Source organism: Ornithorhynchus anatinus, chromosome 16 (genome assembly GCF_004115215.2).
Source record: "Ornithorhynchus anatinus isolate Pmale09 chromosome 16, mOrnAna1.pri.v4, whole genome shotgun sequence".
In the NCBI taxonomy this organism is placed as follows: domain Eukaryota; kingdom Metazoa; phylum Chordata; class Mammalia; order Monotremata; family Ornithorhynchidae; genus Ornithorhynchus; species Ornithorhynchus anatinus.
The window spans coordinates 39108463-39127053 of record NC_041743.1 but is presented as its reverse complement, the minus strand read 5'-3'; the positions used below and the strand labels follow the sequence as shown (position 1 = coordinate 39127053).

General features: G+C 46.4%; 1 protein-coding gene across 5 annotated transcripts in view; it reads left to right on the top strand.

Moving 5' to 3' along the window:
* THRAP3 (thyroid hormone receptor associated protein 3) overlaps positions 1–18591 on the top strand; it is a 67094-nt gene that overhangs the window by 33708 nt on the left and 14795 nt on the right. For 3 of the 5 annotated variants that reach the window (XM_029080378.1, XM_029080379.2, XM_029080375.2), the window contains exon 4: positions 14968–15142. In XM_029080378.1, coding sequence (XP_028936211.1) covers positions 15006–15142 — 137 coding nt within the window. In that variant the 5' untranslated portion in view covers positions 14968–15005. Of the gene's footprint in view, positions 1–14149; positions 14553–14967; positions 15143–18591 lie in introns of all 5 variants that reach the window. The other 2 variants (XM_029080376.2, XM_029080377.2) reach the window with 1 other exon arrangement.

Sequence of the window (18591 nt, the reverse complement as noted above, 5' to 3'; positions counted from 1 at the left end):
TGCTCTGCACTCAGTAAATATAAGGGCTTGATTTTTCCGGTCTCAGTGGCAGGCCAGATGCACATCTAGACCCCCCCGTTCTCTTGGTATGAAGGTGGCCATCAGCTGGCACCCCCGTGGGGCAGAGTGATCTGGGCCAGGAGGGCCAGAAAGAAAGAGAGAAGAGGAAGGGATGGCAGTAGCCTTTAGATATGCCGGGCTGATTTACCCTGGGCACCTTAGAGGTAGTAGCAACTGTAAGTTCTGTAAGCAGAATTTAGCCCACACTTGCTCCCCGCTGCCTCCTCCCTAAGCTGGAAATCTGCTGCACGTACCTGCGGGTTGAGTCGAGTGAATTGAGGCCATGCATGTTTTTAATGTGCATCCACAGGTAGAATAGTAGTAATAATATTTAACTGGGGTAAATACAAGATGATCAGTGAGTCACAGGCACTGTCCCACATGGGACTCAGTCTAAATAGGAGGGAAAATAGGAATTCCCTTTTTTTACAGTTGAGGGAACTGAGGCCCGGAAGTTGAGTGACCTGCCCAACTTGGGGTCACATGGCAGGCAAGTGGGGGAGCTGGAGTTGGAACCCAGGTCAGTGGCTGAACACTAGGCCACATGGTTTCTTGATAGAAACATGCAAGGGGCAGTTAGAGTGGCCCGTTTCAATATATTCTGCTCTTAATCCCACCCAATTCTTATAACCCGGAGCTTGCGTTCTTCCAAACTCTAGCTCCTTAATTCCCACTGAATTGGTGCCTCTCATAATTTCCAGGACTGAATTCTCTCAAGGTTCCTTTGTGTTCTCTCCTTCAGAAAGTGCCCAGTCCAAGCCTTTTCATCAGTGGGAATAAGGAAAGAATACACTATTCACACCAGCTCTGAGGAGCCTCCCGGAGCCTAGGCTTTCTAAAGCAAAACGAGACCCGGGTATTGCTCAAGTTGATGCCAGTAGGCAAACTGGAAATTGAGTTTCCACTTTTGCCGTTTGACAAACTGAGAACCTATTCTTGAGGGGCAAGGATTCCTCGGGTTGCTATTCTTAATCTCGAAGGTTCAAAACTGAGAACCAAAAGCCTGCTATTGGAGGAAGAACCTGGCTTTGAGGCTGTGTCTAAACAGGTCTCACTGAGGGGCAAGAGAGCTTTTTAACCCAGAAACCTCAGTTAGCTGGAGGAAAAAAATTGAGTATTGGCTAACTCTGCCTTCAACAGTTCCTTTTTTCAAGATTTTCCCCCTCTCCCCCCAGGAAAATTCAGCTTGAAACTTATCAAACGTGATTCTTGTTGGAGTATTTGGGGTTGGTACTTCTCCACCTTCCAGTTAGACTGGCTTAGTGGAAAGAGCTTGGGGACTGTGAGTCAAGAGACCTGGGATCGAGAACCAGCTCCAACACCGGACTGATGACGCTGTATAAGTCACTTCTTTCTGGGCCTCAGTTTCCTCATCTATAAAATGGGGGTAAGATTGTATCCAATCAGACAGCCTTATATCTACTCCAGCACATAGGAAATGTTTGATTAAATGATATTATTAGCCGCTCCATAGTCCTCTTGGGAACCGGGACATGCCTCCGATCTCCCCCCGCCAAAACTTTCAGCCCTGTGAAATAATGTTTTTGACTGACCATTCCTGGACATCCTGTTAGCCACCTGGTGTCAGTCTGTAAATGTGATTTGGATCAATGTTAAATAAGGTCAGAAGGCTAGGAAGAAGGACACCTGTCTGCCAGAAAGCAGTTTCCCAAAGTCTCTTCTTTAAGTGTCATTTCACATGACAACTGAGTGGCTTTTTTTTGTTTTGTTTGCGGGAGTGCCCTGTCTGTGGGTAAAGTGATGGGGATTAGGGAAATTTTTCCACTGACCTGCAAACTAACCCTCTTTTCCTTCCTGAATGGCGAGACAATCCCAATTTTGAACCTTCGAGATTAAGAATAGCAACCCGAGGAATCCTTGCCCCTCAAACTGAAAGAAGTGATACTATATAATCAAATAATAACTAGATTACCTTGGTACTGAATATATGAAATGGGATAATGTTTTAACTGTGATAGCAAATAGGACCTGGGTTCAATTGCCAGGTCTACAACTTGTTTTCTGTGTGACCTTGGGCAAGTGATTTAACCTCTCTGTGCCTCAGTTACCTCATCTGCAAAATGAGGATTAAGACTGTGAGTCCCAGGTGGGACATGGATTTTGTCCAACCCGATTGGTGTGTATCTACCCCAGCACTGAGCACAGTGCCTGGCATATAGTAAGCACTTAACAAATACCATGAAAAAAAAAACTACTTTGGGGCTCCTAGGCAACTGTATCAAGTGTCTTTGGTGATCTTTGCGTGAGTTCCCCAGTCTTGAGTTTTGCTGATGGACTAAAGAGCTCCTTTGGTGATTAGGGATTGTGCAAGCTGCCAGCATAATGATTAAAAAAAAATCCTTTGTCATTTAATTGTAGGATCTGGTTGCTCTAATGCCCTTCTCATTTCAGGGCATCAGGTTGGATGCAGTCACCCTTGAGGTTCCATCCTCATTTGTGTCTGTAAACAATCTGCCAGGTTTCCCTCTGCAAACTAGCTCCTTATGGCATTAACTCTTCATGTGAAGCGGCCTGCAATTTCCTGTACCCCTCAAGATTGGTCTGACCAAGTTTGAAGACCCTAGAGGTGGTCTTGTTTGAGCCCCCAGAACTCTGAGAGTGACAGGAACCCCAAAGAACTCTGACCCAAGCCTGGTGAATAACAAAACCAGCTGTAACAGATAAGCGCCTGTTTTCTTAAAGACAGGTAATGGGTGTTAATTGCCAGGCTCTGTCTGCGCAAAGCTAGAAAACCCGATTTCCTTAGCCTTTGTTTGAGGGAGGTGCTTCCCATCCTTTGAATCATTTTTGTCACTCTTCTCAGTACTTGATCTATTTTTTAGTGTGGTGTTAAAAATGAAATTTAATATTCTAATTTAAATTCTGTCTAGTACAGCTAAAGCAGAAGGGTGAGTTCCTGCCTCTTGCCTTTCATGCTTGTAGTGATTCCTTATATTGCCGAGATGATTTTTTTTTATATAGCACATTACATTGGCAACCGACTAAACTGTAAGCTCCCTGTGGGCAAGGTGTTTCTACTGTAATTTACTTTGTTCCCCAAGCATTTAGTTCAGTGTTCTGTACATAATAGGGGCCTACTAAATATCATTGATGGAACTCATTCAGCTTTTAGCCAACTATGATTAATAGTGGTATTTATTTGAGCAGGTTTTGTGAACAGAGCACTGTACCAAGCCTTTGGGAGAGTCTAAGTAAAAAGACACAATCCCTGCCCTCAGGGAGCTTCCAATCCCAAAGAGTTCTTGCCTAACCATTTTCCCAGCAACTCAATTTTTGATTTTTTTTTCTATCCTTATTATGCAGTTCCTTGTACTTGTTGGAATTTGATGATTTTTTTCCGGGACCATTTTCCCAATTCATCTAAGTCACTTTGCACCATTCCTGTCTTCCAAAGAGTTAGCAACCCCATCCAATTTAGCATCATCTGTGTATTTGAGGAATAGGCTTTGAATAGAACCAGGCCTGGGGCCAATCCAATTTTAAAAAATACTAGCTGTTTCTTTCCCTAGTTTGGCCACCCCCCCCCCCCCACCCAATACACACACCTCCTATTCCAAGAGGAATTGCTAAAGGAAGAAGTGCCTGGCAAGTAGTGCTGAATAAATGCCATACATAAAGGGAAAAAAAATGAACAGATACACAAAGTCTCTTAGAGTGCTATTTGCTAGCACCTGGACAAGACAAAATGTTAAACCTGGTTGGCTGTTTCCTGGAGTTAAATACCTGTCAGATTCTGTTGGCTTGGTAGTAAATCTGGTCACCAGGTAAGAAGAAAGAAAACAGGGCTTTTTTACCTGTTTGGTTATGAAAGCACTAGAAGGAATGGGCTCCTAAGCTGTGTGAGTGGATGAGAGAAGCATTATGTTCTAGTGGAAAGAGTCTAGACCTGGGAGTCAGAGGACCTGGTTCTAATCCCAGATCTGTCCCTTGTCTGGTCTGTGACTTTGGTCAAGTCACTTCACTTCCCCGGGTCTCAGTTTCCTCATTTGTAAAATGGGAATTCATTCCCTGGTCTCGTTCTTACTTAGACTGAAAGCTCCATTTGGAACAGACTGTATCCGACCTGATTATGTGGTAGTTACCCCAGTGGTCAGTACAGTGCTGGGCACGAGGTAAGCGCTTAACGAATAACCATAATATAAAAGCCATCCTCTTGAGGGTTCTGAGAGGGTATAGACAGACGACCATCGTGCCTCTCTGGGCCCGATGGGGCTGAAACACCAGCCGTGACGCAGAGATGAGTGCCAGGTGCGTCCTCTCAAGGACCAGAGCCAGCATTCAGCAAACTGAATCTTTCAGATAGAACAGCAAAACCCCACAAATGTTGGAGCCCGTACTGATGAAAGAGGGTAAATTCACAAAATCTCCCCCAGTCAGAAAAAGAGAAGCCATCTTTCGGAGCTGAGTAGCAGTCAGGTCACCTCCCTCCAGGGGCAGGAGAGTGGTGCTGCCCCTTTAAAAGTAGAGGGGTGGAGTTTTGTCGTGTCATAAGGACATGAAACCTGTTCAGTAGTTAAAAGCAGGAAGGAAATGTGACCTCTTGCAGGCTGGGTGCTGGAAAGAAGCTGTTCATAACTTTCAGGACAGAGTGCCTTTTTGCCACAGTGAGTCAGGTCCCCTCTCTGGGGTGCGTTTCTCCAATCTAGCCACGATCTTTTCCTAAAATCACGCCTTTCCTGGGCCAGCCAAGCCCCGGACTAATTTCCAGAGCTCAGACCGCCCCAAATCCCAGTAAAAACTGTGGACTTAAGGTAAGCGAGGGACTCCGGCCTGCCGTTGGCGAATGCTCCCATTTGCAGATGATTCTGCGTTGGAGCTGAAACGAGTGACGTCTTGGCAGTGGGGCGGTGAGAGAGAAGTGGAGAACCAGGTTTCTTCGAAGAGGATGGAAAAGAAAAATAGTTTTCCTCTTTTAAGAGGGCCATGGTTAGTGTAAAGATCTAAGTTCAACTACAGTGAACAGATTATTAACTTCTTCCAAGCCGTTGCTCCCAACTTTACCCTGGAGAGCTGGAGGTACAGCCCCTGCACAATTTACAATCTTTTGAGCCTTGCATTTCAGTTCAGTTGTGTTGCTCGTGTTTGTTTGACCTACTTTTATTGCTTTTAGCGGACAGGGGTATGAGGGTATGACCTGGGCAATGCCCAAGTTAGAGAAGGAGGAAAGAAAATAATTTTCTGTGAGGGATTTTGAAAAGGCAGCTTCGCAGTGCTTCTTAGACCACTTGTCTCTCCTAGCCTCCTGCTTGAATGTCTGGGCAGAGGGGAAATCTTATCAGTGAAAAGGTCTTCTGTTCTACTGTTTGCTACAGAGCCTGGAGGGTGTTGATTTTTGTGGGGGAGAGGGGAAGGTGTATAGCAGTAGCTCAGCTTGAGGAGAAAGGGCAGCATCTGCCCCTTGGTGGATATTGGATGGGGTTTGGCTCACAATAGAGCCAAATTGGTTTCCCACCAAATGAGCACAAGGTTCTGTGTATGTCCACAAACCAAATAGTAAATTATGAAGAAAGAAAAGAGAAGTTGGAAATCTTAAATCCCAACACCATCATAGAGTCAGCCTGGACATGCCGCCCTTAGAGAGCCATTAGTTGATGGGAAGTAGAAGGGGCAGAAATTGGACTTTGGAGTTTTGGACTCTCCAGAGGAGGCCTTGGTTCCGGTTAGGCTTCTTAAACCTAGACTTGCGCCACAGCGAGTCCAGTTGGGAGCGTAGGATTCAACGCGTCCAACTGGTAAAGAAGCCAGAAAAACACACGCCGCCTTTTCCCTCTATGCCCTCCCTCGGCATTCCGGAGCCTCCATTTCGCCCCAGACTTTGTTTTTTAGTGATGTTACAGCTGAGCCCAGGCACATCATCTCTGATTTTAGGATTGCACACTGCAAGCACAATAGTGGGCTTTGGGCCTTTTGTCCCTGTTGTTGCCGAGACAAAGGGATTTGATGGGCGGGTCGTATTTCTCTCCCTCCCGACCTCCCCCCTCCCGGAGCTGGGGTATCGATTGGGAGGGTTAAGGCCTCTATCCACTTGGAGCACTCTTCAGTATTCTGACATAATGACCTGCTGCTCTCAACCAGGCCCTGGATTTTTCCTATTGTCTGTTGCAGGACCACCCGCAGCTAAGTCCTTATATGGAACTCTTGGATTCATTTAAAAGGCAAATGTGAAAAAAGAATGATTGCAATGCTTTGGGAATTATTTTTTTAGTTTATTAGGATACATTGATAAAAACTATATTTTGCCTACTTGTAAAGTCTTTTCAGGAAAGGTAATGGGTCGGAGACGACTCAGTGGCGTAAGACAAGACTAAGCGGGTCAGGGGCAGAGTTTGAGAAAAGCACACGTTCAGTTCTTTCAGAGTGTGGGTTTTCACTGCACTCTTTGGCCAGAAGGCTGTGTGGGGATTGGGAAACGTATGTCCGCCAAGGCGAGCCTGTTCGAAGAGAGTGTGGTGTGGGCATCGGGAGAAATGGTCTGGGTGTATTTGTGTGGCGCCAGACATAATAATAATAACATTGGTATTTGTTAAGCGCTTACTATGTGCAGAGCACTATTCTAAGCATTGGGGGAGATACAGGGTAATCAGGTTGTCCCACATGAGGCTCACAGTCTTAATCCTTCACCCAGGTTTGGCAAGTACGCAGCCCCCGTGCCGAGAAATTGGGTTTATTGGTTTTGAAACGGGAGGTCATATGCTGACATGGTCACTGCATAGTCGGGCAAGAAATAGGGTTCCCCTGAGCTGTATGTAGACAGGTGCCTCGGCCTCACTATATTTAAACAGATTAGTAACTGAGTATTGGTCCTAAATTAGACACCCATGCATGCATCCTCGGCCCTCCACCTCACCCCGTCCCCTGCAACTTTCTTCCTGTTAGGAATTGGTCACTGAGGGAGAGCAAAATTTATATATTACATATGCATCCAACCACTGTGGCAAAGCCGGACAGAAAAGGGATAATTTTAAATAATTTTCCCTCTAATAATAGCAATTGTGGTACTTGGTGTAATGGATAGAGCATTGGCCTGGGAGTCAGAGGTCATGGGTTCTAATTCCGGCTCCACCTCTTGTCTGCTGTGTGGCCTTGGGCAAGTCACTTCATTTCCTCTGTGCCTCAGTTACCTCAGCTGTAAAATGGGAATTGAGACCGGGAGCCCCATGATGGGCAGGAACTGTGTCCATCCCGATTTGCTTGTATCCACCTCAGCACTTAGAACAGTGCCTGGCACATAATAAGCCCTTAAGTACCACAATCATTATTATTATTATCATTATTATTTACTAAGCACCAAGTACAGTGCTAAGTGCAGGGGTAGATAGAGGATAATCAGATTGGACCCAGTACCTGCCCTACCCCAGGCTCTCAGTCTAAGGGGGAAGGAGAATAGGTATTTTTGAAAATTGAGTTGATAAAACAACTCCCGGGCAAATGATATTTTGGATTGATCCCTATCAAGGACCGTAATTCATAAATGTAATGGGAGGGGGTGGCATTTAAAGACTGCCCTTGGGAGTTTAAAGCAACACCTGTAAGATGGAAAGCAGAGTGATTTTTTAACTTCTGATTAATGATCCTCTTCTGCGCAGCACGTCTAGAGTGGGGAGAGGAGCGTCAAGTTCAGGAGTCCTAGGAGTGAGGAGTTCTGGATTATAACAATAGTGGTAGTTAAGTGCTTAATGCAAAGAGCACCCGGGCTTGGGACTCAGAGGACATGGGTTCTGATCCCGGATCCGCTCCTTTTCTGCTGTGTGACCTAGGGCAAGCCACTTCACTTCTCTGTGCCTCAGTTACCTCATCTGTAAAATAGGGATTAAGACTGTGAGCCCCATGTGGAACAATCTGATACCCTCGCGCTAAGAACAGTGCCTGGCACATAGTAAGCTCCTAATAAATACCATAATTATTATGATGATGATGATGATGTACCAAGCACTGGGCTAAGTACTTCATTGCTATATATTGTATTTTCCCAAGGCACAAAGTAAGCGCTCAATAAATACGATTGAATGAATGAATGAATACTGGGGTAGATACGAGATCATCAGGTTGTATACAGTCCCTGTCCCACATGGGGTTCACAGCCTAATCCTAGCTCTGCCACTTGCCTGCTGTGTGAACTTGGGCAAGTCATTACCTTCTGTGTGTCACTGTTTAAATTAAATACCTGTTTTCCTTCCCCCTTAGACTGTGAGCCTGGGGTAGAGCAAGGGACTGTATCCGTTCAGGTCACTCTTTATCTATCCCAGCATTTAGTACTGGGCTTGAGCATAGTAAATGTGTAACAACTACCACCATAATAATAATAATTATTATTAATAATAATAATAAAGGGGGAATTATTTAAAATCATCCCTTTTTTGTCAGTCTTTGCCGCAGTGGTTGGTTGCATATATAATAAATTTTGCAGGTAGTTTCTTCAAAAAGATGACATTGATTTAATTCCCTCTTCAGAATAACTCTGAGATTTAGGTAGGACGCAGACATACCCATTTCACAATGGGGCATTTAAGATTTCTGATACCATCACAGGACTCTGTGTTCCAGTTCTGTCTTTTAAGCCTACACCTTCTGCTCAAGAATCTTTCCTAATATGATTTTTGTGAGAGCATGCACCAAATGTTTTAAAACTGGTTTGTCTATTAAAGCTAGATTTCTAGGTGAAAGATGGTTTTAATTCTGGAGTTTTGTCTTCTGTTAATGCTACAGGATGCCCAGAAGTCTACTAATGATGTTTGCTCTAATGTAAATAATCAGAGTGGAGGTGATTTAAGTAAAACTCAGTTTTGTTCTGTTTATTTACAAAGGAATAGAATGTCTTCTAAACCTAAACTTCAGAAACCAATTGTCTTGGGCTGATTAAGAATCACAAGCCATTTTGATCTTCATCCTTTTTCTTTAGTGATCTGGGTGGGTGTGTTTAAACCTATGTTTTTAACCATCTGTCGCCTTCGGCCAGAAAGAGCTAAAGCCCAGAGACTCCCAGAGCTCCATGTCTTCCGCCCAGGAGGATAGTCTCAAGGGTTTTGAGGCTATAAACAGGTTGAAACCTCTCACCGGGGGTCTGCTGTACTGTATTAATGAAGCTCTATTCACGACCATTCAGCTCATCAAGTCTGATGCTAGGAATTTCTCCCTAGCACCTTCATTTGAGCCCTCGTAGTTCTCAGCATTTCCCATTCCCCTGTTCTTCTGCTTTAAGGGAGCATTAGCTGTTCCAATCGATTGCATCTAGGGGGTTTCTAGAGCCTGCCCAGCGTCTCTCCCACCCTCCCGCCAATCCCTTGAACTGACTCTTCCAGCGCACTGCATTTTTATGAGACCATATTCACACAAGTACGTGGCCCCCGGAGAGAGTTGAAATGGATTGGGAGTGGGGAGGGGTTAACATTGTGGCCAGGTCTCCTTGTGCAACCTGAGAGCTCTCCCTCTCAGCTTGTAATATCTGATGCTCTCCACTCCCTGTCTCCCTCCATTTCAGCTTTTTCAGGCCAGCACTTGGCAGGGGAAAGGTAAAGTGCTTAGTATAGTGCCTGGTACGTAGTAAGGGCTTAATAAATACTATTATTATTAGTGGTAGTAGTAAAGGAGCTGGAATCGCCACTTTGCATCTGGCCCGGAGCAAGTGATTCTGTTTGGGCTGGCAGGCCCCTCACCAGCTCCAGAAATCCTGCAGCCTGCCTGTCGGGGAGAAGTCAAAGCGGGGGAAACGGCTGTGGGTGGTACCTGTGGCAGGTGAAGAAGCCCTCACTCCATCCCCCACAGCCCCCTCTGTGTGTAGCCAGCTTGGGGGTCCCCTTGGAAGCTTGAGGTGTCGCTCCGCAAAGTGTGGTCTGAACCCTGGTCCTCGCCATCTCCAGGTAGCCAACTAGCTTCCCCGTTGGGTAGGTGAGGTGATCCCCTTTCTGGTCAAGTGGGAGAGGCTTAAGCTTCATTGCCCAAAATTGAGGTCAGTGGGGCTGTTTCAGCAAGCACTTAAAGGAGAAATCCTTCTCCTCCCACCGCCCCCCCCCCGCCCCCAATCCACCAGATCGCGTTACCCGGCCATTGTTTCCATACTTGTTCACGGTAAATGAAGCGAACCGGTGACGCCAGCCTCTCCAGAGATTCAGCTGTCATCTCTGAGCCAATGACGATTCTGGAAACTGAACGCCCCGGGATAGACCCAGGGACATTTATAGAAATTCCAAGTGTTTGTGTGCTTTTTATATCAAAGTTACCAGGCAGCTGTCCTCCCCACCGTGGTAAGTGGCTTCGCCCAGAAAGCCGATCTTCTGGCCCGTGACCCGGACGTCAGAAGTTGCTCACTTCCAAGCTTTTCTATCCACTCTACTCTCCCAAGCCATGGGACCAGGCTGCCGTAGACCAGGAATACAATCAGCGGTTGCCCTGGCAGCTTGTGACCGCCTCCCACCTCCAATATGGCTACCAACATGCAAACCAGTTCTAAAAATGGCAACCGCCGATTGTACACGCTGCCTCTCTCTTTCCTGGCTTGGAGGAAGTGAAGGGTGGGAGAAAAGTGGGTGGTCCATTCACACCCCGATGACATTTTTAGCTTTGAGAACTGGTGAGAATATTGGCCATGAGTGGTAGCTTCCAGTGGGGAAAAATGGTGGCTTGCATCCAAACCCCCAATTTTCTCCCTTAATGCCCTTGCCTGGAGGCACTTGAGAAACAGGGGGCTCCAAGACTAATATGAGTTGCTTGAGTCCGAGTAGCCAAAATGGACGTGTGAATTCCCCCTTTGGGAGCCTTTATTGCTGTCTCACCTGTCTCTGCTCACCTGTTTTTGCTTTTACATAGGGTCTAATCTCGCTCAGCATTACTCTTACCTTCCTGGAGAGGAAAGGGTGATCGTAGTAACTGAGATAAAACACATCCAGTATGTGGACTTTAGAACACACGGTGGGCATGTGTGCATATACGCATGGCAATTGCCCACTTCTGGGACCTGGCCTTAGAGGCTGCATGAGCTCAGTGAACTCTAGCAGCCGGTTAGCAGCGAGATAAAGGATTTTTGGAACTCCACAGCTGCGGCAGGGATGGAGGCCCGTTACCACGGGAGAGGTGCTACTTTACCTTCGGGATAAACTCTCTGGGCACTTGAAAGAGGAGTTGATAGCCACAAATTGCTCCAGTCCCTGGCCCCCGGGTTTGGAACAATCCTGGCCTTTCTCGGCTCCAGTAGAAAATGGGGAGAAGGGAGGAGGGGAGAATGCAATTTAGCCGAACCTCATTCCAGGAAAGAAAACTGTGGACGTGGCTTTGGGCAGGCAGAACCCTAGATCTCTCTCCAGTGGCACCCCAGGGGTCCTCTCTTGGCTCTGGAATTTAGCCCCCTGCCAAGTGTGGCGAGGGCTTACTAATGAGACTGAGCTGGGGTTCCTGAGTAGACTGATGGTGCCATTTTGTCTGGCACTGTGATGTTTGCATTTGTGATCCGCTCCCAGTGCAGTTGGTAATATGTGCTCGCCTTGGTAAATCAGAGTGATCTGACTGGGCGTGATATAAAAGGTGGTTGATTGCTTGAGAACAAAAACTGCTTCCTCCGTGCATTTCCTCTGCGCTTTTCTGAGCGGGGTCTCGATGTTCTCTGTGGGTGGAGTTGCAGTCTGGTCATCCAGTATTGATGGGGATTTTTTGCTGCAGGACTACAGTGTAGCTCACTTCAGCACTGCTCCAGTCTGAGTTATCTTACACTTTGCTGATACGCTTCAAAGGGGCAGGGGTGAACTGGGGAAGGGTGAGCAGGGAGATCAAGATTGAAAGCACCTTAAAGTACTCAGCATATCAGCGAGGCTCTTGGAGCTGAGCTGAGCCTGGAAACCAGGGGTTGTGGATTAGGACTGAGAATCTATCATAGGTGTGGCTTTGGGTGACTCCTGTAACCCTTCAGTGTCCATTCCCCTCCCCACCCCCCCTTTTAAGGGACACTTACCCACTTGTATCCTTGGATGCCAGGCAAATGCCCATACTTAAAATATTCAAGGCCTGAAATTGTCTTAAGTACCCTGGTGAACCCTCAACTGACGAGGGACCTTTTTATCTGATTTGCCAAAGAACAAATTGTGGCGCAAGAGTATGAGCAAGGAGAGAATTAAAAAAAACCCGCACAACTCTGACTACAGAACACGTATTACTCTTGAACATTTGGATGGAGTTATTATTTTAGACTCTTGAGTAATACAAGCAAAAGTAGTGAACTATGAAATGTCGTTTTGGGCCCGAAAAGCAATAATTAGTGATCGTCAGTGCTGGGCCTCATAATGGATTTTGAAGTTTCCTCGTCACTTAAGCCTGAAAAGAGTTGATCCATCTGTAGCATCTCCTCAGCCTAGCTCAATTTGCCTCTGATTATATTCTATTTTCCTCCTTCAGGGTATTAAACTAGCTTGGGATGGGATGTTCTAAAAAGGAGACCTAACCCAGTTCCAGAATGGAGAAGACATGTTCTTTTGAACTTCTGCTAGGTGTCTTGTTTCGTTTCGGAAGCCCAACTCTCCCACCTGCTGCCCGAGAGACCCCACGGCTGTTGGGCGTTTGGGTTGCGAATGGGTGTCTTAGAATTTACTACAGTGGCTGCAGTTGCAGGATGGGTAACTGGTGGGAAACACTGTGCAGTCCTAGAATGTCACCCCGCTCGGGGTGAACCCCCAATCAGCCCAGCCCCCGAAGGAGAGCTTAGAGAGTTAGGTCACATCCTAAAATAAGGTGAAAACCAACCAGACCAAGCATCTCTCCAACACACAGACGATTGAAATTAAGGTCGGGTTTCCTTATAAAACTGTGTTGGCAGGCTCCGATGCTGCCTTCATTTTGCTGAGGAGATCCTCGCGGGCTAAAGTTTCACTTGCAGATTAGTTAATTTGAAGACCTCCACTGTTCTCTTGTTGTGTCTCGGGTTGTTGGGTCTCTGAACTCAAATTAAATCCTAACGTAAGTGGTGACGGGCTGGGGCGTCATATTCCTGAAACTTACTTGTGGGTGTGTATTTTCTGTTGGTGCATCCAGAATCTGAATCTTCAGAGACGTATTAAAGTCAAGATCAGCTGCAGCTGAAAGGAAATTTAGTAGGATTTCTAATCTGGCCGCTCGGATGGGTCATTCTTTTGGTCAGAGCAGAACTTCCTTAGAAAATGAGCAGGGAGAAAGTTACGGAGAAAGAGGCGGTCCTCCTGTAAAGGACCAAAGTTTGGGAAAGAGAGTGAGGAAGTGATTCTTTTCCTAAAACAACTATTTTCTGATGGGAGAGTTTCAAAATAAATAGGAGTTGTCCCTAGATAATGAGAATTGCAGTCTTGCGCCCTTTCGCCACCTCCCTTTACCCCTGTCTTATTCGGGAGAAACATCTGTTGCCGCCCTTGGCGGCTGAAGGGCTCTCTCTGCTGGTTTTCTATCTGTGCCACTCTTGTTTGGATAGATGAAACCTGGCTAATGACTTGTGGTAGAGATTATAAAGGGGTCCCAATAGTAAAAGCCTGTTGGAGGAAGAGAAGCCCAGAACGTGGACGTAATAAGAGATGGGAGTGGGCGATGAAATCCTGGTTGACTTGACTGAAACACTGGCCCCAGGCTGCAGTCTTCCCCCTCTTCCCCCATCCCCTCTCTCAAGCCAAAGAAAGTCATCACCCCAGGAAATGAGTACCTCTTGTCGGGCGTGTGAATCGATCCAGCTTGGCATCCTAGATGCTGTGTATTCATTTGGGTTTTCCCCTGCACACAGGCAGGATGTAGAAATCTCATCACCCTGCTCCAACTTGACTGCGAAACAGTGATGCCAAGGGTTAATTAAAATGTGAGGGGAGATGGTCGAAGAGCAGTTTTCCCGGCTTTGTGAGGGCCCTCCATTAAGAGTCAGAACAAATGGGAGATCTCGAATTTGGGGCTCCTCTGGAACTGTAGGAATTTCCATTATCAGGAAAAGCAGCAGAGGATTGGGCCGACCGTTCTTCCAGCTCTGGAGAATTCCGAAGAATCAGGGCTTTCAAATGTCCAGTCTTGCTGCCAGAATATCCTTGGAAATTTCCTGAAATCACATGTTTGGTTGTTTGTTTTTTTTTTTCATTAGTAAATCATTGGTGTTTATGCAAAGATCTGGTGGTTTTTATCCAGCTCAGAAGGCAGTGAATGAGGGGAGGCGAACGAAACAGCTGGCTCTTCTAAAGTGAAAAGATGTAGCTCACGTGCTATGGATTGGATCGCTCTGATCTGTAGGCTTTGCTTGAGTGGATGCATTCCCGAAATAATCCCAAGTAAATGGACTCGCTAGAGAAATGATGGCGGATGTAGATGTCGCTTATCAATCCAAGAATCTCTAAGACCAATATTTAGAGCAATTCCCGAATCGGTCTTGGCCCGAAGAGAGCTCCCTGGTGACCAATATACCTGGGTGATAAGTTGGATGCACTGCATTGCTAGGAGACTTCTGTGGGCTGAGCCCATCGGTTACGGGGTCTCTGCTTGACAAAGAGGTAAGCTCTGACTACCGGCTGCAGCTGCCCTCTTCCTCTGGCCTTGTGTCTCCTGCCGTGTGTGTCCCCCCCCCACCCTTCCCCCCGCCCCCTCCATCCCCCCGCAACCCCCTTCCCTGGTGAACGGTGACACACGCCCCGGATCTTTGAGAGTTCGCTCTTTATCTTTGTAAGCTTTCACTGGCAATCCTGAATTTTAAGATTGCAGGCCAGATTTTTTTTCCCCCCCCCGCACTGCTCACTTGCTTCATTTTTGCGTTTCGTGCTGTTTTTAAATCCGAGGATGGCAGCGTCTCCCGTCGTCTCCCATATCTTCGAGAACACGTACGTGGGGTCAGAGAGGAAGACCAGGACGTCCGAGACCCTCCCGTGACGGTTGTTCTTTTTTTTCTTTCTTTCTTTTTTCTCCAATTAGGTGCATTTGGAAGGTGACCCCGTGCACTTCCTGCAGCGATGTCGAAAACAAACAAATCCAAGTCCGGGTCGCGGTCCTCTCGCTCGAGATCCGGATCGCGATCTCGCTCGCGTTCGTTTTCGAAGTCGCGTTCCCGCTCCCGCTCTGTGTCCCGCTCGAGGAAGCGACGGCTGAGGTAAGGAGGCAGCAGGATGCCGTAGGGTCGTCTGCGTCAAGTGTCGAGCTTTATCCCTCGCGATTTCTTCTTGGCAGTTGTGAAAGTGTTGCTCTGGCAGTGATGCGTGTCTGTTAAACACAATTTGATTGAGGTGTTTGGTCCCGTTCTTTATCCTGGTTGGTTTTGACTTTAGAGGGAATATTCATGTTGTCATAAACCAGCTGTCAGTCAGGGCTTTTGGATCTCCCTATATCTGTATTGAGGTGGTTCACAATTTTATTCAGAAATTTTATTCAGAAATACGCCAATTCCGCCCCCACTCCCCGCCCCGGCTAGGTAGAAGAGGCTCTTTTGAGTAGTTCCCATTGAAAAAAGAAAATCTGTCCTAGGCTTCCGGGGCAGGGCCTACGTATTTGAATTCAGGACATGGAGCAAGCCCCATATCCAAATAAAAAAAAAATTAATAAGAAAAACCTTCCCGCTTTCTGGAGATGAACTAATGTTTTGAAGGTCTGAAAGCAAAGAGCCACAGTTGGTTTTCCCAGGATTTTTGTTCTCTTTGTCTGTGCTGATGATTTGGAGAGGAAGCAGGGGGATAGTTATTAGCGAGATCTCTTGTTTTGTTTAAATGATAGTTGTTTAGTGTTCCCTTTGTGCTAGGCGCTGGGGTTGATACATGATATTTGGGTCAGACACAGTTCCTCTACCATTTGGGGCTTACAAGGTAAGGTAGGGCAAGAAGGATTATTCCAAAGTAGAGAGCATTAGAGAATCCACTTTCTTTTGGAGGGTTTAATTACAAAGACAAAAAAAAAAGAGAAAACAGTCTTATATTTCTGCCATGGTCTTCTCCTCCCCTTCTCCTCCCCTTCTCCTCCTCCCAGTCTTCCCTCCCAGTGTGCTTTTATAGGTAAGGAAACAGCAGCGGATATGGATCCTGGGGATTTTTCCTCACAACTCAAAATTCCAGGCTTAGGCCCTGTATATTGTAAAATAAGCTGGGACCTCTCTGGAATAAAGCCAGATGGTAAATTGGGAAAGCAATATGGCGTAGTGGATAGAGCATGGGCCTGGGAGTCAGAAGGTCATGGGTTCTAATTCCGGCTCCGCCACTTGTGTCCTGTGACTTGGGACAAGTCACTTCACTTCTGTGCCTCATTTACCTCATCTGTAAAATGGGGATTGAGGCTGTGACCCCCCCCCCCCCCCCCCCATGGGCCAGGGACTGTGTCCAACCTGATTTGTTTGTATCCACCCCAGTGCTCAGTACAGTGCCTGGCACATAATAAACGCTTAACAGATACCATGATTATCATTACTATTATTGCTATTAGTATTATTAATAATAAAGGCTATTCTTTTCTTTGGAATTAGAGGAAAATGCAGAATTGAGGTTACCCACCATGCGATAGCACTTGGTGTTTTTTTTACTCCCAAATGGGTTCTGTCCCAGCATAGAATCTAATCTGGACAGTTACACTCGGTCAGTCATTCAGTCGTTTATTTAGTATTTACTGTGTGCTGAGCACTGTACTAAGCTCTTGGGAGAGTACAGTACAACAGTGAGCAGGCACATTCTCTCGCCACAACGAGTTTACAGTCTGGAAGATTATGCCGATGTACAACTCAGTTACTTCTATCGTCATCATTTGTCAAGTACCTGTTCCAGGCTGGGCTCTCTGTTCAAGGCTCTTATGAGGAAGTCCACTCGAAGTTAAAGATCACGTTATTTAAGCCTCATCTCATCAGCCACCTGGAGCTGAGACCAACCGAGGCCGGCAAGGGCCACTCCTGGCGACCACCACCTAGAAATGGGAAGTTTGGGCGTCTCTCTCAGATTCCGTCTCAGCCTGGGCGAAAGCCTGGGCCTGGGTCTGATGGGGACTGCTATTTCACTAGCCTCCTTTCTTTCAACCCTGTCCCATTAAACTGGCATCATTTCTCTTGGCTAGGAAGGAACTGAAAAGCACCATGACAAGTTGAGTTGGTTCATGGAAGGGGAAGAACATGTTGAAAACTAGCAAGTCCTTCACCTGGGGAGAAAGGATTGGATGGGAGTAGTGATACACTCCAGGTGGTTATGGGCGGGTCATATTAGAAACATAGGAAGTAGGAGTGGGGAGGGAGATAACTGTGTCATCAATGTATTTATTGAGCGCTTATTGTGTGCGGAGTGCTGTACTAAGTGCTTGGGAGAATACAATGCAACAGTCTTGGTAGACACATGGGCTGAGACATGAACATAGTGGTGGCTCTTGCTCCTCTTAGAGACAATCATCTTGCACATATTTCCTCTTTCAGAGGGATGGGGATTCCCCCATGACTTCTCTGCTTTAAAATCAGATTCCCTTTTAATTTTGGTTCACTGTGACCCTGTAGGGCTAACTGGAGAACTCAGCTATCTGATGCCACTTCTTGTTTTTTGTTTGTTTTCTCCTATTACAAGAGAAGTATAATCAGTAAAGACTGAGAGAACGGGCCCTAATCGAACGGCTGGCTAGTTTGACATGGGAGAAAGGGGATTATTTCCTTGTATTTCGCAGGCTGTGTCCGTCGGAATGTCTCGTAAAATAACTTCATTTTGCAATCTGCAGAGACTCATGTTCGTACATCTGCATGATGGCAAAGCGGGTTTGGGATGCAGTGTGCTACAGGCCCCTAACTAGTCATTGGTCATAGAAACACAATAGCCTCCTGAGGATGAGAGCATGAATTAGACCCTACTTAGTACTTTTGGTGGATCACCTCCCTCCAAGCCTAGCCTTGTAAGCAGGTCACATTTCATAGCCCATGCCTGCCTCTCCCTTCTTCTCTCTTACTTTGTTGTTACTGTTTTCAAATGAGAAACTGAGGTAAGTCATTTTATTGTATTAAAGCGGTGGCCATTTGACAAACAGTATTTAACACCGTGGATGGAAACGGCAATCAGTCAGTAGTTTTTAGCTCTTTCTGGGTGCAGAGCACTGAACTGAGCGCTCGGGAGAGCACATTAGAGTTATAAGAGCATAGTGGTGAAATCTGGTAAGAGTTAGGTGCTTGAATTTTGGTAATAAACGTGAGCACAGGGGAATGTGTTGAGAGGACTTGCTAAAAATTGCTTAACATTCTTTTACAGCAAGCAACGAAGCAGTAACTCAGCAAGGCAACTAGACTTTACTAAACTAACCGTAGGAGGCTTGCTACCCTTTCAGAAGATTAATCAAATAGTTTTTGGGGGGTTGCGTATTCTCGGGTCAACCGAAAAACTTGGAAAAACTCTCCAGGAAGTGCTAAACTGCTGTGCCTCTGAGCTAATTAGCCCCCAAACTTTAGTTAATAGAACCGATGAGGTTAGTTGTCTTATCTTGGCATGAAACCTGCAAACCCAGTTGTTTCCTGGTGGCCACAGCCAAAGCCTTGGCCACCCTAACGCCTCTAGTTTGCCGACCTCCCCAAGGACTTGGTGTGTTGGGTTTGGCCAGCAAATC